Here is a 19499-nt window from a genome sequence, read left to right on the forward strand (position 1 = left end):
TCGCAAAATTCTCTTTTCGCTCTTTTCAACAATAATTTCAAGAAAAATAAGAAAAGCCCATGTGCCAGCTTCAACAGACAGTTGGGGTTCCCTAAGTTTGGCACTTGAATCAAAGCCCGTTGGATAAAGCCGTTGGTAATTGGAGTACATAGTAACACTCTATTGAGTTAGGTATTTGTGTTTTGATATTTGCTATTGTACATCTTTATTCCTTAAGTGTCGAAGCGGGTCATCATCTTCGATACCGGAATGAATACAATATCATACATAACACAGCATTTAATATATCCTTTAAGACCGAGGGCCAAATCTTTGCATAATGAGGTAAAAAGTGGGGAGGGAAAAGTGGATGATGGGGTTGGTGTTACCGAAAACGATGTGGCCGATGGCAAGTTGAAGACCACAGCTAATGTTGAAAAACAGGAAAACAGCACTTTGAAAGAGGAGTTGTTAGATCGACAAGGAAGCGATGCTGAGAAAGCATCGAAGCCTATCATTGTGATCAATGATGGTGATATTCTAAACGAAAATATCCTTCATCAGAAGGTATGGAACGTGCTAGTTTTCGTGATTTTTTTTCTCCCAACGTATTTGATCTACAAGCCCTTGTTGCTGCTCTGGTTTCTCGTAACACTACCTTTAGCTTTGGTAGAAAGAGGAATTAAATTGAGAAACAGGCCAAAAATGAAGACTGAAAAGGTCTCCGAGTTAGTGCTATCCGACCCATCAAAGTTAGGATCCATAAACGAAGAGGTGGAAGAGGACTTGGCGGCAGGGGATGAGTTCTACTTACAACGAGATATAGTTAAGGGATCACTATTGAAAGCAACGACAAATAAACATCATACACCACTGAAATCCAAAAAAAATAGTGCACAGAACCAACACGGCAATGAGACCCACCCAAACAGTACCGTGTTCGGTACTAAAAAAATGGGAAGATTTCTATTTCCTAAGAAACTGATACCAAAATCGATATTGAATAGAGAAAAAAAGAAGACACTGGTTATGGACTTGGACGAGACACTAATACACTCGGTTTCAAGAGGGACTACGCATCCAAATTCATCCCAAGGCCATATTGTTGAAGTTAAGTTTTCCATCAGTGGCGTGTCTACACTTTATTATGTCTTCAAAAGACCGTACTGTGATCTTTTCTTAACCAAAGTAAGCAAATGGTACGATATTGTCATATTTACAGCATCAATGAAGGAATATGCCGATCCGGTAATCGATTGGTTAGAAAGTTCATTTGCCGGAAAATTTAGTAGGAGGCTTTACAGGAATGACTGTATTTTGAGAGATGGTGTAGGATACATTAAAGATTTGAAAATGGTTACTCGAGGGTCAAATCTTGGAACCTCTCCGGATAGACTAGAAGATGTCATAATTGTTGATAACAGCCCTGTTAGTTATGCACTCAACGTTGATAATGCAATACAAGTAGAGGGTTGGATTAATGACCCAACAGATACAGATCTGTTGAATCTCATTCCACTTTTAGAGGCCTTGGAAAATACCACCGATGTCCGAAATATACTGTCACTGAAAAATGGCGAAAAAGCTTTCAACATAGATTGAAAAGATTATTGGAAGTTACAGTTGCCTTCAAACCGTATTTAGCATTAGCATTAAAATTATATCCATTACGTACAAACATAGATATAAATCTCGACCTGTCGAATTCTTGACAACAGAAGTTTTCCCCTTCTAAATCTAACATCTGCTCTCTCCTTGGCTTCATATTGGCAGGTTAATATCGTAGAAGTTAGTTTACTTACCCTGCTATGTAATTAGATAAGATTGTTGTACTGTATTGTTACTAATAAATGATAGTACAGAAATATGAAGTAGAATGTAAAATGCTTGGTATAAAATTCGGTTACAAAACCAAAATGCAGACTAACCTAGATGATCTTCAAATGCCCAAATAAAGCTTCATCCTTTCGTAGACAAAGAAACTACAAGCTACCATTGGCGTAACCTTGATGTAGCCAATACTCAGTCCGACGAAAAACCCTCTCCAACCACGTTCCGAGTAAATAATCCTGGCTATCTCCATGATCCCCTGAAACTTATGCTCATACATATTCCGAGGAGCCAGTGTGCTCACCTGTAATCTCCTCCGGATTATTTCAAATGGATAGGCCGCCGTCTGTGAGATCATCCCGGCTAAACCGCCGGAAACCAGTTCGGCCCAGGTCTGAAGCGGCGTTCTTTGGTGCTTCTGAACCCGTACTACTTCGTCGTCCTCTGAGAGTTCCAACACTGCATATGGAGCCAACAGCGGGTGTTTGAACACGTCGTGGAAGAAGTCGTGAGAAAAGAAGGAAACACCGGCATACGGTATCATACCCAAAACGGTGGAAACATACCCCCTGTAGAAATTTGACCATTGCGCAAACCATTTAGGTATGTAACTCTTTGAAGAAAGGGTTACCGATGCTGGTTCCTGGTATATGGTTTTGACTATGTTGGTCAGCTTCACCCTATTATGCTCTGTTACATAGGCCAGCCGCACCCGTACCAAGTCCAGAGGATATGTCACAAATACACTACAAAGCCCAGCAAGAGAACCACTTGCTAATCTTCTCCAGTGAGTTTCATACTCCTTAGACGGTATGAGTACGCTACGGATTTGTTCGTATGCAATAAACTTGATAGCCGCATAGGGAAATATCCTTATTAACGTGACTGAATGCCCTTGGAAAAACCCTCGAATACCGTCGTTGATCCATATATGTCTTGCTGCCTCTGTAAGACCTATCAGAGACCCAGAATATTTGGTATAATGCGGATTAGACGTTTGAAACAAAATTTTGATCCTATCGAGTGGTGCAATTAGAGTCTTGGCACAGGAGCCCGATATCCCGCCAGCCAAACCTGAACGCACAACATACTCTAATGAGTTTCTACTTACGACAGGGATCCCTGATGGCTCTTGATTCCTGTTTTTGGTGGCAGCCGCAGAGTCATCAGTCATTTCACTCTCTGGTAAACCTTTCCTTGCAACAAAGACTTCCTAAAGAGAGCTTTCACAAGCGGCAGTATTCTATTAAGCCAGATATACGATAGTCTAATAACACTTCTTGATACTAATAGCCGCTCTCTATTGATTGCCGGAGTACACGTTCATTTTAACCGGCTGGGGTACGTTAATCTCATACATCTTTTTCCTAAGGCAGAAAGAATATATTCCCCGCTCTTGAAAGTTTAAAAAAAAATTGTGAGATTTGGACCAATGGAATGCCACTTTTCGATAAACGCAAGTGTGGATAACCTCAAGTCATGGAATAGTTTGGCTGTACGTAGAAGGCAGTCCGCACTCTGGAGGGGAAAGGGTAGTTACCTTGTTTCAGATTGAACCGCCGGAATTGTTCATGAGACTGTTGGTTTTCTCTAACACCCACGTAGGATGTGCACACTCGAAGCAAAGATTAATTTTTAAAAATTATTCAAGATCTTTTGTACGATTTTGATGACATGGGCTCGTAGCTAGTGGGTAAAGTTTAGTTAAATTCTATATTGCAAAAGAAAAGGGCAGACTGTACTGAAGCTGTCACCCAAAACATAATGAACATTTTATACAAAAAAACACTTTCGAAGGAGATAATAGGTGTTCAAGTGAATCTCTTATAGTAATAACAAAATATACTTATAAATGATAATTAAAATGGCGTTGTGTGCCTTTACGTACTTTCAGATCTTGTGAGCTCCGGAACCCCTTGCTAACTCATGGCTCGATATATCTAAAATCTAAACCATTGTTGTTCACCGTGAAAGCATATTCGAAGTGTAAATTTGAAATGTTTGCTTGCCAGAAATTTAATTTAGTCATTTCCTTGAAGAACAGGCACATCGGATTAGTATGATACTCACAGTAACTTTATCATACCATTCTTGTTTATCTTTCTCGAAAAGTTTTCTGCTTCATACATAACGCGCTAGTTGTTGAATTTTGTGCGTCCTCCTCCTGTGAAAATACATGATGTATTAATGACGGTTACGTTACTCTCTATGAAACATCAGAAAAGCAGGTAGGAACCAACTTGCAGAATCAGGCCACGAAACATTAAAATGAGCTAATGGAGTATTGGAAGCTTACTAGTATGTGATTTTCAGCTTTTGCCTCTTAGAATCGGGATCCTTGTGCGTTTTGGGTTTGAGTTTATGCAAAGAGATATTTTCAAGGGAAGTAACTGGGAAAGACGAAAAAGAGGTATTAGACCCATAAATAATATGCTCATATTCAAAGCAAAATTGTAGAGGGCAGACTATTCATATGGGTTCAGCCATAACCTTCAACTTAGTACAGCACAGACTTTATACGAACCATGATCAAGTGATCTGGTCCTGCATCATTACAGCAGGAAAACACGTTAAGATGTTTGGAGAGTGCTGAACGTCTAGAATGGTACTTGAACTAAGGAAATACGAGTCTCAGCTCCCATCTGGTAATTAGCTCAGAAGAATGGCATCTCCCCGGACTTCATATAATTGCTGCTTTATGGCTCGTTATTAGCAAAATGCCATCTCCATTTCAGTTCCGTATCAAACTAACCAAAAATCCCGATAAATATGTAGACTATTTTCTTTCCTTTGACAATTAGTGCGGAAGAGGGCGCCAACATCCAGTCGAATAGTAAATATTATTGGGCTTGTCTTCTCTCTTGGGATCAGCAAACTACGATTCCAGACAGATTCCATCATTAACATAAACGATAAGTGTACATTTTCAAAAATATAATCAGCCTGTAACAAAACTTCGAAACTACCCGCTAACACCTATATCCTATTATGGACTGTATAGGGTAGCCGATTTGCCACCCCATCTGGTTTACTGCTATAAACACACCTAGATCAGGGTTAAACAACTTTTCCCTAAAAAAAAAATATAACGGGGAAGAAAACGAATATGCTTACCACTGCTATCCAAACATCAACTTTGTGATTCTCCGATGACAAAAGAACTTCTCAAGTTGCAAAGATCAAGTCATAGAAAGGAAAGCAGCTGCAGGTTTGTTTGCTAAAAACAGAGTAAAATTCAGACAAGAGCACACATCTCTAATGACTGTAAACCCATCTCATTGCTCTTAGATGCTGAAGGGTACACACAGTGTTGTATCTTATTGGGTTTATAAAAATACTTCGAAAAATTAAGCGCCATTAAAAATAGGAATGATTAAAATGTAGGGTTACTGTATCAATGAGTGAGAGTCAGCTGTAAACGGTTAGGGGGAGTAAGGAAAGGTTGTTATGTCGATTAATAAAGCATACGTAGTTATATTGAATCTATCAGAAGTACTTTCCTGTCTAAGTCTACAAATTTCCAAACTTTGGCTTTCAGAGATGGTTTTTGAAGATGACGATGATGCTGCCTGTCGCATTTAAGAACCTTCTGGAAATATCGGTAACCGCGTAGCTCAAGAGGTTTCTCGCATGACATCGTTATAATATTACGCACTATTGTATCTTGCACGATAGGTGTCCCTCACAAGAAGAGACCCACAATTTATCCTCACACATCGAAATCGGCGAACATTTGTAAGGTCCGGTTAGTTCCTTCAATTCGCCGGGCCACTTTATGCATAAATTAGTATCTCAACGACTTTGCAACAACAAGAAAATCGGAATGGTTTCTTTATCTCTCTCAATTTTATTTGGGAGGGAACTATTTAACACACAATTCCAGCGTCTCTTACAATCCAGGCTTTTATGTATCTGTAGGTTTCTAAGACTATAAGCATGTCTTTAACTTCAGAAGACATAATGTATATGATAAGTGACGCACTAGTTCACCCTCTTACATATTGTACATAAGTGATGAAGACGTACAGTCTTCATCCAACAGAAAATACTTTGCCTTCAACATCATGAACTCAAAGCAATGCGGACAAGACAGCTTCAAATGTAAGGCTTCACAGCCGTTTAAATAAATCAAACTCTCCCACTCAATCTCTATACCGTACAATGGGCCCGCTGTTAGTGAAAGATAAAGGTGTCGAACAGGTTCCGCTTGATTTTATGAAAGGTAATTAGAAGTATTTCACTGCAGTTGTTCACGTGACACCATGGGTAACATTTTTCATATTTCGTATATAGTTACGGTGTAAAAAACAAAACAAAAATAAACGTTATAAGTGATAAAACAATGTTTTACATATTTTATATTTTTAACGTCATGTGATCTCATCAAAAAAATAAAATAATTTTATAAATTATTTAAATAATAGTTTGGTTATGCTAAGCAGTTGTATTTTTAAAAAAGTAAATTAAAATTTAAAATCATTTCTTTTAAACTTTGAACTTTTGTTATTTTGGCAAGTTTTATAACTATCATGTTCCATATATTTGACAATTATGCGTCTTTTAGGTAAGGATTGAAATATTTGACCCAATGATGACGACTACAAGCTATTAATCTTGCTGAATATATAACAGAACATCTTACTACTGGGAGTATTCCATCATGTACGCAGGAGAGAGATATGTAGGAAGTTGTGAACTAAGAAAGTTCAAGTCTCTGATGTTCCTTATTATCAAGATTGTGTTGTGACGTGTCATGTAGTGACGTGATACAGGAAATTAAACTGAGGACATGTGCCATACGGAGTGCTGGAAATTATAGTGAAACTGTAATTTCATTTGGTAAACTGCATTTTTGATAGTGTGGAAAAGATGAAAATTTTCATTGAATTGATGTAACACGTACACGTTGTATAGTTCTATTTAGAGAAACCGATACAGAATTCACGTAATAGAAGCCTATAGCAGGATGTGTGAAGCATATCCCGACGAATTCCAGTACGGAGTATGTCGAGGTAAGCTGAGAGATAAAAGAAATGTTCTTTTTAGATCAATACATGGTGTTTTGTGTTGGGATATTGTTGAGATATTGCTTAAAATGCCAACATCACCGCTTTGTTATCTATTACCCAAAATGGAAACATCCTGAGTTTGTCGATGAGGTGAAAAACCTTCTCACCTATAAAAGACGAACGTATGTAAAGTAGTACTGTATATTACGTACCTACCACTGAGTATAGTGAACAAAATCTACTATGGATTCTACCCTTAATACTTCCTTTATACAATCACTGGCTACACTGCAACATCTTGTCAACTTATGTCCAAAGTAAAAGTTAAATGAATCGTATGTCAGTTATTATATATACTATGTCTTGTGAAGTTGAAGAGGCTTCTCGTAAGCTTAGATCTCCACAGATTGCGTATGGTATATTGTTCAATTAGTTGCCTTGAATTATCTAACAGAAAAAAAACAAGCAATAAGTTTAGAACCCGCTGTTCAACAGGTGTCTTATTGGTGTGACGTAACAAATGAATAAATCGGTCTAATGCTTCCGCAACACAGGCTTTGATTCGATATTGACTGGTAGTGTCTTCGGAGAAACATGTTATTTTCTGGCACAGCTGAAAAAAGCACTACAAAATCTGCTTCGCAAAAAATAAAAGCGAGTAATAACGTTGTTGTTGTGGTGTTTTGATAAAGAAAGGGCAAAAGATCTTTTGAATTAAATACACCCGAGCTGGTTAAATATCCCCGAAGGAGTACATCAATGTCCGCTGAAGGAGTTCTACAGCAGTTCATTGAAGGCCTTCTAACAACAAAGTTGTTATGCTATTCCGAGTTTCAACATTTAATCAAGACACATAATGAGGAAGTTCAAGAGGAAGACATCCAAGAGTGGTACAATATGTTCCAAAGCAATGATGGAATGCTACTGAGGAACACTTCTTCAACAATGAACACACTAATGAGGGACTTAGAAAGTGCGGACATAAATGACTTGAAGGAGTTTCAGGCAAAGGATAATTTTTCGTTAGATGAGTTGGTCAACAATCTGTACAGCGTTGGAACCGTGCTGGACACCCAGCTATCACAAGTTAACGTTAGTATTGAGAAGGAAACTGTAGCTTTGGCGTTATTTGAACAAGAGGTTGCGACGTGTACTGAGACGAGGGGCAATGGTTCGTCAATCAAAGAACTATTATACACTTTAAACAAATATGAAAAAACTGTCGAGGCAATAACTGCCAACAACAAGAAGTAGAATGTCAGGTGCATGTACTTTTGCTGAGTTTGGGCACATCATACTCACTTCCAATCCATTGGAACACCTCATACTTAGAGTTTAAAGCTTTGTTACTATGAATGCAGTATCCATCACCGCTTCCTACTTTCAATGACCCAGTTTCTGGCATATCCTTGATAAAGATACATCTTTTTACCCTCGAATGTATGAGCGCCATTGCACACATCGAACAAGGTTCGTGTGTGGTGTAAACGTCGTAATCGACGCATAGATATGTTGTGCCCGTAAATGTTTTGTTAAAAGCATTTGCTTTTTGTCTTTCTGCTACTTTCCTAATACCGCGCATAATACTGTGGTCCAACATATTGTAAGATGGGTTGCAGCGCTTGTCAGTAGCAAACAACACATTCGCCTTGTCTTTCGGATCAACAAATGCCGAAACGATTGGGAACCGGTTCCCAGTCAGCTGTTCGCTAGATGCCTTAGCCGTGATTCTCCCTAACAGGTCTTTGATAAGATCCATATCAAATTCATAACTGGTTAAAATTTGGTCATTCGGGTTGCCATTCCAATTAATGGGCCAATATTTCGTGGACCACTCAGTAATGAGCTCTTTGGTGGAAGGACCTATTCTAGGGACTTTAACATCTTCTATAACCGACTTGTAATTTATCTCTTCTTTCTTTAGCAAACATTCAAGCTCACTTAAATCACTAATGAGCTCTTTCGAAGCTACCACTGTTATTAAGGTCTTGTTGTCATGGCTTTTTTTGATCCTTTTAATGTGTTGTAAATTGATCGGATCTTGATCTTGGGTATGACATCGGATTAAACTATATATACGCAACTGTTAGTAAAGAAGAGAGATTCCAAAGTTTGGCCAACCCTACCAATTACAAGAGGCAAGAGCTGTTGATCCAATCTCACATACTCGATTACTTTCCTTGATTCTCTGGGTTCAATATCAATAGCCCAAACATCTACCAAATCAGCTTCATTTACGTTTTCCAGATTGACAATTTGAAGCAACCTTTCTTCGACAATGCACTTCTTATAGTCTATTTTCAGAGTATTATTACACTTTTTAACCATAGCAATTATCAGGACAGTTCGAATGGGCGTCTTAAAAGTATCACATCTGTCATTTTGGTCGAGGCCATTGAATATTTTGGCAGTTTTTTTTTATCTTAATTCTGAAAAGTTAAAAACAAACATTTCGCGCATCACTGGGGAGACAGTGACCGACAAATTTTATGCGACAGCTGAACAGTTTCATTTCATCTACTCAGCGCGACTAGTAATCACTGCTCGCCTATGCATTGATTTTTTTTCTTTCTTTTTGACGCGTGTCTTTTCGGTTCTCGATCTCCCTTTTTTGCTCATGTTCTGCTGTTCATGTACCATATTTGAATCTCTCCACCATGAAAAGTTTAAGAGAATATTATGATATCGAATTTCCTGAAGTAGCTGTTTGGCCAATTGATACACAGAATGTGCCGGTCGATAATACCCAAATATTAATGGAGCTCAGAGTTTTAACCGAAACTCACTTCATCATTTCAAACTCAAAGCAAATTGGGGAACCAGCCATCCCTCACCCAGCAAATCATAAAGAAGTTCTGCGGATATGTGTGCTCCATCTGCTCAGAAATAACCTGTACAACAACATTTTGACTTATGGCTACCGACTGAACCATAGCAATACAGGAAATACTCTCCGTTGTACTTTTATAAATACTAATACCAACAAGCTGATGAGCTCTGTCTGGGAAGTCTTACACAACTTGATTGGAACAGTTGCATTTGTGCATATGCTCATAAACTGTAGCGTCTACTTTTGTAGTGGGGGAGAATTCGTCCAAATCGTCGGTAATCGGTTGAATCAGGTCCATTGCCCACCCTCTTGGTACATCTCTAAAACGGCTATTCCCAAAAAGAATCGGAAGATTGGTAATACGTTGTTTCTGTACAGGATGAATGATAAACCGCATATACTTCCTATGTCGGAGCAAAATGCGCCTAAACTACTAGCAGACTTGATCTACGAGCAACATGTGAAGGAACTTCCTAAAAGCCATTATAGGAATATTATGACCGTGGTTACTACATTCTTGAGGAACTATAATAAAAACCACCGCTATTACTCGATTCTAGATAATATCTGTCCACATGACAAGAATGCAGCCCTTGCCGAACATCTAGCATTGAGCTCGCCTAAGAAGCAAGTTATAAAGTTTCTGACTGTTATCTTGGACAAACTCCTACCTTTGAGTTTTTTTGGGTCTAGAAGAAACAAGTCAAGAATATTCTCAGGCGTTGCGGAGCTTGTAAACTTACCAAAGGGGGGTACTCTTACTCTGGAAAGATTAGTTCGTGGAGTCCGCATGAGAGATATCGATTATCTGTTTAAGCCAACGAACACAGCTGAAGCTTTTATATTTGCTACTCAGTTGTTTCTACAATCTATCTTCTGGTTATTTCAATGCTTAATCCCCAAAATAATCTCCTCATTCTTCTATTGCACAGAAGTTTCATCGACATCAGACTTACATTTTTTCCGTCAAGATGTGTGGAGAAGAGTGGTAAGACCATTTACAACAAGATACTTTACTGAATATTTGGTGGAGAACACTGTCTGTCGTAACCATAACAGTTATGTGCTGTCCGACTTTAACCACAGTAGCATGAGGGTGATCCCAAAAAAGGCGGCTGGCGAATTCAGAGTGCTATCAGTTCCGCGCAAGGGTGCAGATGCTGAAGAACTCAAGGAATTTACAATAAACTACTGGAAGTTTATCGCACCGACCCAAAGTGTTCTATTCTATTTGCGGAAAAAGCGAATAACTTGTTTCAAAAAAGTTTTCTCGCCTCTACAAATACCTACATTGATCAAGGATTTCAAAGAACGCCTGTTGAGAAAACACAAATGTCTCCCCCTGTTGCACTTTATGAAATTTGACATTGCCTCGTGCTACGACTCTGTCCCTCGTAAAAAAGCTCTTGACGTATTGCATGGAGCTCTGGAAAAGGAGAACGGGTTTTATGTTCGATCGTATACGTGTTTCAATTCAAAATCAAGGAGCGTGAAGAACAGATTAGTTGTCAATGGATCGGAGGCATTCCTCTCCAGTGATGTGCTCATTGATAATTGTCGTACAACATATTTCACAAATGCGGATATTCTAAAAATCGTGGAATTCGAATTGTATAAAACAGCATTGTGGGTGGATAATAAGTGCTACTTGAGAAAGGATGGACTTTTTCAGGGATCGAGTTTGTCTGCCTTGTTGGTTGATCTTATCTATGATGATATGCTGGAAACCTATAAAGAGTTTAGGTGCAAACTTAAAGAGGAAAGTTTAATCGTTCGAATAGCAGACGATTTTTTGATAATATCCACAGATGGTGCACAGATTAACAATATAAAGAAACTGGCACTTGGCGGGTTTACGGAATATCATGCGACTGTCAAAAGAGAAAAAATTGTTACAATGGATTCTCAATCGCAAACAGAGACTATAATACAATTTTGTGCCATCCACATCGATATGCAAAATTTGGAAGTTTGGAAGGATTCCGCTGCATTAAATGTCCCGTTGGTTTCATCAAACTCAACGATGCTACTTTATCAACGGTTGTGTGGCATCATGGAAATGAGAATGCTTTTTCGAACATTAGATGGCCGTTTGAATTCCCTTGGCACCATGCATAATCAAATACGTCACTTTGCTGCAAATTTGGCAGAAATATTTGTAATAGCTTTCCGTGATAAGGCAGTAGCTATAACGTCATTCTCTGCTTTCTTAACGAACGTGGTAAACTCTGTTGTCTTGTTCTCTTGCAGCTTTGAAATATCTAGTGGCGAGTATGCGAGAACTGCCAAATTCCTAATTGTAGCCACTTTTCTCAGAGTCCTCAAGCAATCTCACAACAAGTATAACCATCTAATAACGTTCCTAAATAACGAGCAAATGGGCTATGCTACGTCGGCTTCTATGTAGATTTATGCTCTTATGATATATATATATATATATATATATATACGAGTGATTATAATGTCAGCTAAAGTTAGCAAAATTATTACGAAGATTTTCCTCGTCTTTTTGTCGTCTAGACCGTTCCACCTCTTCCACACCGCCAGATTTTTTCAAATTCGAGTTTTCAACAAAATAGCCCAGTTCATTTTCAAACGCGTCCTTATCTCGATAATCCTTCTCCTTCTTCCACAACTTTTCTGCCCTAGAAATTGCATTCACCCTGCTTTCGTGGTTAGGTGTCAGCGATTCCACAGCCATTAGCATCTGCTCCCTAACTTGATTAAATGTCCCCGGTTTCAGTAGTGGCAGGACAGGAACGTTAATCTTTGCTTTGTCTGCGTTCTTCTCTTTCTCTTCAAAACATAATTCTATTAAGTCAAATGTTTCAAGAGCCCTATTTAAATCTTCCTGGAGGTCTACAATTAGTTCCTCTTGTAGGGTGAGGAACTGCTGCTCTTCGCACACTTTGTCCAGCTCTGTCTCCCAGATCTTCTTCCAATGTGGTTTTTCAGTATCAATAAATTTCCCCATCTTTGCTAGATCGGATTTTGCTTTGTTGAGTTCAGCATTCAAAGAATTCATCTTCATTCGGGTCGGCTTTGCACCCCGATCTGCAACATCTTTTCTAAGCACTTCAATTAAATCTTGTAAATCGTCCACTTTGCTCAGCAAACCATCAGACAAATCATTCAATTCAGTTTGGGATTTTTCTATGTACAACCGGCTCGTTGACTCTCCAGCACTTAGTGGGGCAGTCTTAAATTCAGTAATTTTAGAAAGAACATCTTTGATGCTTTCTTGAATTTCTTGTTTATTCGATTGGTAGACCTGCTTTACGATTGAAATTTGGCGTTGCAGTTCCTTTATTTTCGATTCATTAGCTTCAACACTATGTGAAGACTTTTCGACTGCGGAGGGAGCGGCAACAGCTTTTGGAATGGGAGTTGTCTCGGTAGGAGCCGCTCTTCCCAACTGTGATAGAATCTCGCCCTGTGATTTGCTAATTTCATTCTTAACCTGTATCATAAAGTTGTTGATATCTTTTTGTGTAATTGGATTATCAGATTCTGTCTGTAACTGTAAGACGGACCCATCCTTTAGCTCTGTAATGTCCTGTTCCTCGAGTTCATAGAACACTGAGTATTGGGGGTCTAAGATGTAAATATTGGGAAAAATGTTGCCGCCGGGGGAGTAAGCAAACCTTTCTACAAACAGCAAGCGGAGCGCATTCGTTGTCGTTATTATGGGTGTACGACATTTTTTGGTCTCTCCGTGTAGTTTTAAAAATAAAGTATAGCTTCCTTCTGAAACTATATTTGTATTTTCATCGCCCTGCTCAGTTTTCCTAATACTTGATACCCTTTCCTGGCGTACACTCTCCGCTGCAAGTGGTGTCCCGTCCTCAAGTTCTTTATCAACAATGAGCTGCTGATTCGAAACGGGCTGGGGAGGTAAATGCGGTACATGTCCTGCAGCTTCTGCAGTCGAATGGTTCGTCAGTTTGGCCATATGGTACGCAGAGTATCGCTTTGAGGCACGTCGCTGTAGGTTGGTTCCCTTTTTCAGCTGTAGTAAGGCATTTTCATCAGCAGAGCTTCTAGTTTTTGAAGGATTCAAATAACTAGTAGCTTCAGCGTCTGGATCCGTAGTGTTCGCTTCCTTGTCATTGGTCACAACTCGATCGCGGTTAATGGGGATCTCATTCGCCTGGTCACGAGCGTCACCGTTACTGGGGGCCGGGGTAAAAAGTGAACTGGTTGAAATTGCGCTCGATATGGAACTATTTTGACTGTGTCTAAACATTTGCTTTTCCCTCCTCGTGTTCTTCAAGTAAGCCTGTTTAACCTTTAGTTTGTCGAGTAAGCGGACAATAATTTCCCTAATCTGAGGCAAATATTTGTTTAATGTTTCGTCAGATGGAGTACCTCGCAACGTAAGCTCCAATATATGACGCAAATTGAGCGGCACATCACCTAAATCTGACACATCGACCCCATGGTGCTGAAAGTATTTCGAGACTAGTTTGAAATCATTCCCTAACTGGACGTACGTATCTGAAACGGTCTTTCCTGTGACAGATCCCTTGGACCACTGGGTGAGTACCTGCAAAAGGTGCTTTGTGGACATCAGTAATTTTGTCACAGTCGTTTCGATGCTGGAGGACCGTAAAGACGAAGATGACCTCCGCGATTCAGGAGTGCTGCTCTCAGGCACCATGTCAGCTATTGAAACAGATTAAAAGAGAAAATTGAGGGGAAATGTGGTTCTCTGTGATTGTTTATACACTCCCAGTGACAAACCCCTCTATTTCCTACCGTTCCTCGCCCATTTGCAATTGATGTTTACGTTGAAACGCCGACGAAATTCCCGTTAAATTTCACGAATTTTTCACAGAGAGAAACAGAAGATTCGAAAAGATGGCGAAGAGGCATTACGTGAACAATTTCGAAACCTTGGCAAAACACAGTGTTTGGGAACTACTCTATGGTCTGAAAGGTCCATCATCCATACGTTTTGAAACCAATGGACTGGGAAAATGTTTGGGAGTTGACAGCACCGGATTCCCAAACAGATGACGAGCACGAGACTGTTATACATGACTTCAGCTGGGAACTTGAGCACACTAGTGGCGGTGAGCCTGCTGTACTGTTCAGCGATGTGGGAGGCAACATATCCACTACAGAAGACAGACACGTATCAGAGGATGAGGTGACCCCGGATAACATGGATATCGATCAGGACGTTAGTGCTGACCCGATCGAGGCTGGCTCGCGATTAAGATGGTCGTTGAGAAAGCGGACAGCAATTCAGAAACTTCCCTATAGTTTGGACAGGATAAAACACAAGCAATTATTGGAAGGATTTGATGTCAGTGCATTCGACTCAGTATCGAACCAAGTTGAACTGCCTCGAACTGAGCCGCTAAGACAGTATTCTGCTAATGATTACTATACTGATGACAGTTACTCCATGGATAGCTCGTTGATCGATGAAGAGCACGACGGATCAAATGAACACGGGGACTTTACGCCAAATCTAGCAGTAGGTGTGGATAGTGAAGATGACATCGATGAGTCCGCTCAATTAAATGATACATCTGAGAATGACGATGAGATTATTTTTCGGGGGAGGAAGATTAGCGTGAAGCGGGGGTACAAAGGCATTTTGCCAAAGATGGCATGGCAAAAGGAATTGTCCATGAAAAGTGGTAGCACGATAAAGGCACGGAACATCCACCATTTACCTTCCTCCAAGAAGGGTATTGGTACGAAAAAGAAGAGGCACATCATTAACCCACAAGATCATTCGCTAATGAACGAAATGATTGTTGCAGACGATGAAACTAAGGACTTGGATAATTTCGTGTATAATGTGGGGCTTTTTGAAAAGAATAAAATAATGGAGAACGAGGCTGAGAAAGCCAATGATTATTTCAAAGAAAGGTATAACGAAGGCTACCTCTCCGGGAATTCCGCCAACTCGGATTTAGTGGTGCTCGGGGAAACAGAAACTGGAATCAAAAACAACGATGCATCGCGAAATAAATACTCCCCTCCTCACAAGTCAAACTTTAATAACTTTGACGCAGAGCAAAAATACCAGGGCAGGACACAGTTGTATCCAAGTTCGGATGAAGAGGTTAATGTTTTGGAGAGGTTAGGTTCTGCACCAGAAGAAAACCGGGGATTAATCGACTACATGTTGGACAGGACTAAAAAGAACAATTCAACTCATCCAAAAACAAATGCTAACAGACAGGATCGCCGTTTGTCAAAAATAACTAAAGCTGTGAAGGGAAAGCTGTTTGGTTCAAAGGCTCGACGGAGTACACAATATGCCTCTCGTAACACACCAGCCAAGGCAGTACAGATATACCGAAAAAGAATATTCCGCCCTGCAGAAGGGCCCGCAACAACGCCCGTTGTAGAGCTTGTGAGGGCAGACACCGGAATTTTTGAAAAGAGCAAAAGCAAAAGTAGGAAACCAACACAGTACGCCTCTAATCGAAACACCCGTACTTATAATACTGTTGTTGAAGCTCTCGGCGAAAGATTTGGGGCCACTTCTCGAAAGATAACACGTGAAGCATCTGAATTGGACCGAGCAATGGATGAACCGCTATTAGAACCTGAGGGTATGGTTATTCTTAAAAAAATTGTGGATAAAACAAAGTTTGATCCCCCAGATACCATCACTATTAAACTTCTTGATAAGGTTTTCACTCTTTCCCGTTTGAACCGAAATGATATTGGCCCTGAATTGGAAAGAGTATTTAGTTTTATTATAGAACGAGGTGCCACTGATAACGAACTAAAAGATATGTGTGAATCGCTTTCTCAATTCATGTTTCTACTTGATATTTCGGTGCTACGTGAAATAATAGAAAAGTTTCACAGCGAGTTTCGAGCCAAAGTTAACCAGCTCCGTGATAAGGCGAAACCAATTCACTTTTACGTTATTGCTGTACTCTTATTGATCCTGTTAGAGATTTCAAGATATAGCACAGTGACAGCTTCCCTGCGGTCATCGATGGAGGTGACAATATTTGACCACGTTACATCGTTTTACCGATTTCTTTCCATATGTTATAAAACGGTTCTAAGGGGCGATAGAGATCTTCTGAGAAGATGCTATCGTACGTTGCAGATTGTTGTTGGAGAGCTAGGAGGTGCTGATAAATTGTGGGATTTTCTAGAAAAACAAACTTTCAGCCCTCGGATATGTCTGTCGCTTGTCAAGACTTATCCCTCGAATGTCTCTAGGTGGAGTGTGATGAGACTGTCGCAAAAATATGATGATATGGTATGGGGTATGAAGTTTGTGAAATATTGCTCACAGGTGCTGCGTTGGGAAATCGACGACGCACTAATTTTGAAATTTGATCAAATCTTTAAAAAAAGACGGTATGCGGATTTCCACGAAGAACAATCACTTGACAGCATCCCCTCAAAATCACACGCTGAGCTGCCCGTTGTTTGCACCGTATTTGCTAAATATTTGGTGCTGTTAAAAAATAAAGATCTATCTGCATCGTTTATGGAACGAATAACACCACTTGGCGAAATTTCAAAGAACAATCCTATTTCAGTAATAGTGAATAGATTCAGCATCCTGGTGGTTTTAGCCTCGAAATCACGATTAAACTTTGAACGGAGATTTGATATTATGGTGACACAGATAATTTCTGATAATGTAGTGGGAGGCTGGCCAACATCCTTTTTGGAGAGAACTGTGAAATCCATTTTGGAAACAACGATCTCACTGTTTTTAAATAATATTGAGAAGAACTTTCATTTCAAAGCAAAGGTGCTACCCCTGGTCTATACAGGACTTGTGAGAGGCAATCCCACTGTGACAAGCATATGGTTTGGCTTTCTACAAAAGATAAGTCTTACGTTACATTTGGCGGGAAACAAAAATAATGATTTTTTGAAAGAGCTTCATAAATGCTTCATTTCCATGTTGGGTGAAGAGGACCAATTTCAGGCTAGCAAGTGCCTTTCTAAAATATTCCTAAACAACCTAGACACTCTAGGCACCGAGTGGGTTCAAAGTTCCCTTTTCCAAACCGTTAAGCAAAAAGCGCAAACATCTGTCCAATGGGTTGATGATTATTGGACAATCTGCTCTTTCTTAGTAGAGAAGAATGTTTTCAGTTGGTGGCTACTGTCTATGTACAACGGATTGGATAAAGTCGATGAGGTAAAGTTTTACTTTTATAGCAAACTTCTGGGCGCCTGTGATGAAGACTGCTATATCAACATTAAAGAAAGCATGTTTCGATTATTAGTAAACCAACTTTTCGATGAAAATGCAGAGACATTTTACAAATTTGTGGAACAACTGCTGAGGAGGGAATGTGGATTGATGTTTGAGACATGTCGAAATGAAGTAAAAAGTAACCCGCTACCCATTTTGAAAAGGATTTATAAGGTTTTAGAAACATCAGGCTACGAGGATCTAGTTTTACTTCTATTCAGTAAGACTGAATTACAATTTAGAAACGCAATTTTCTCACAAGCTGATATGCTCTCATTGATCAAGTTTTTGAACAAGCACTTATTCGACATTTTGAAGAAAAGCGAGCAATTCATCTATTTACAGAATGAGTTTGGAATTTCAGAAATGGATAAAGATCTAAACGGCTTTAGGGAGCATGTGAATTCTCTAGAAAGCACCCGAGAAAAAGTGAGTTATTTTGAACAGGTCTTTATATCAGTTGGCGATGTGAATGCTGTTGTAAGTCTGTTAGTGTCACTTGTTGACTCTTCTGGTATACGAGACCTTTATGAAATCTTTTTCTACTTGATACTGGGGCATTGTCAAAAGTCAACGGATAGCGAAGCTATGTCTCGGGCAAAATTATATTTTGTGAGCGTATACTTGACTGCGATAAATGTGGGTAATGGTCTCAAGTCCTATCAATTGAATGAGGAACAGCTAGCGAGTCTTTTTAAGATACATCGGTTTATTTGTTATTATTGGAGGATTCCAGATTATCCAGACACAGGTCTGAAGGCCATGGAGGAATGCTTAATTTTCCAATACCGAATGCTATGTGCTTCCTCAGGTTTCTCCGAAAATAAACACCTGGTTGAGTATTCCAAAATCTTTTTGGATCAATATAGAAAGCCGACTGTGGATACAGTTATTGATGAGCTCCAAGAGGAGATAAGCTCCACCATAGAAGATATTTTGTTGAAGAATCTGGATCATGTTTCAAAATATCCTCTGGAAGAAAGCAACAGAAAATTGACACTGAAATTGATGGATAAAGTTTCAAAATTTACAAATATATTTATAGATTGTTAACCACTTCTGGTACATATTTAATAACATTCCTTTACAATTATTGTGCAGGTTGTGTACAATATAAGAGTAATCTTGCACAACTTGTCTCTTTGAACCTACGTTGCATTATACGTCACGGGTAGCATTTCCACCAACAAGAAGGTCAAGCACGCCCAACCTTTGCGTCATGTCATTGTTATATTGGTTTCTATTCTCTTTGCTTTAAAGAGAAAACTCGTTTTCAATCTTTGGTTCTTCGTACCGGAAGTGAAAGATAATTTCTTCCCAATTGAAGCTTCCCTAAATAAAGATATTCTCTGAAGGATTACGTTTCGAGAAGACAGTAGTCAACTTTGCATTTTCTTTCTGCCTTTGTGCAACACTCCAGGGAAAATGAAGAGCTCTGAAACTTTTTCTAGTACACCTTGACCCAAAAATGCTTTACGTATTACGAGAGTAGTAAATGGAAAATGGCAAGGGGTTCTCAGTGTGCTTCGAGTCAGCTTTTCCCCGTTGCACCCACTGAAATGTCAACACCTCATAAATCACCTGTCTTAAATGAAGCATTTGACACTCTCTTGTTCCAATTCTCCCCAAATATTGTCAACGTATAGTT

The 19499-nt window shown here is 39.4% G+C and overlaps 7 protein-coding genes across 7 annotated transcripts; 4 read left to right on the plus strand and 3 right to left on the minus strand.

Moving 5' to 3' along the window:
- Window positions 1–249: 249 nt before the first annotated feature.
- Window positions 250–1581, plus strand: NEM1 (Nem1-Spo7 phosphatase catalytic subunit NEM1; the record flags this gene model as incomplete). Its single annotated transcript, XM_022607321.1, has 1 exon — window positions 250–1581. One exon carries the CDS (start codon window positions 250–252, stop codon window positions 1579–1581), a length of 1332 nt encoding a protein of 443 aa, XP_022463929.1.
- Window positions 1582–1918: 337 nt separating this feature from the next.
- On the minus strand, window positions 1919–2983 carry LEU5 (coenzyme A transporter; the record flags this gene model as incomplete). The annotated part of the gene is made up of 1 exon (XM_022607322.1): window positions 1919–2983. The coding sequence occupies one exon, from the start codon at window positions 2981–2983 to the stop codon at window positions 1919–1921; it is 1065 nt and encodes a 354-aa protein (XP_022463930.1).
- A 4594-nt stretch (window positions 2984–7577) lies between these two features.
- Window positions 7578–8072, plus strand: NKP2 (Nkp2p; the record flags this gene model as incomplete). The annotated part of the gene is made up of 1 exon (XM_022607323.1): window positions 7578–8072. The coding sequence occupies one exon, from the start codon at window positions 7578–7580 to the stop codon at window positions 8070–8072; it is 495 nt and encodes a 164-aa protein (XP_022463931.1).
- Window positions 8073–8076: 4 nt separating this feature from the next.
- On the minus strand, window positions 8077–9146 carry TAD3 (Tad3p; the record flags this gene model as incomplete). The annotated part of the gene is made up of 2 exons (XM_022607324.1): window positions 8077–8887; window positions 8986–9146. 2 exons carry the CDS (start codon window positions 9144–9146, stop codon window positions 8077–8079), a joined length of 972 nt encoding a protein of 323 aa, XP_022463932.1.
- A 329-nt stretch (window positions 9147–9475) lies between these two features.
- Window positions 9476–12055, plus strand: EST2 (telomerase reverse transcriptase; the record flags this gene model as incomplete). The annotated part of the gene is made up of 1 exon (XM_022607325.1): window positions 9476–12055. One exon carries the CDS (start codon window positions 9476–9478, stop codon window positions 12053–12055), a length of 2580 nt encoding a protein of 859 aa, XP_022463933.1.
- A 57-nt stretch (window positions 12056–12112) lies between these two features.
- BUD6 (formin-mediated actin nucleation enhancer) lies at window positions 12113–14308 on the minus strand (the record flags this gene model as incomplete). Its single annotated transcript, XM_022607326.1, has 1 exon — window positions 12113–14308. One exon carries the CDS (start codon window positions 14306–14308, stop codon window positions 12113–12115), a length of 2196 nt encoding a protein of 731 aa, XP_022463934.1.
- A 306-nt stretch (window positions 14309–14614) lies between these two features.
- Window positions 14615–18904, plus strand: MMS22 (Mms22p; the record flags this gene model as incomplete). The annotated part of the gene is made up of 1 exon (XM_022607327.1): window positions 14615–18904. The coding sequence occupies one exon, from the start codon at window positions 14615–14617 to the stop codon at window positions 18902–18904; it is 4290 nt and encodes a 1429-aa protein (XP_022463935.1).
- Window positions 18905–19499: the final 595 nt, after the last annotated feature.

Source organism: Huiozyma naganishii, chromosome 3, assembly GCF_000348985.1.
Source record: "Huiozyma naganishii CBS 8797 chromosome 3, complete genome".
NCBI lineage: Eukaryota > Fungi > Ascomycota > Saccharomycetes > Saccharomycetales > Saccharomycetaceae > Huiozyma > Huiozyma naganishii.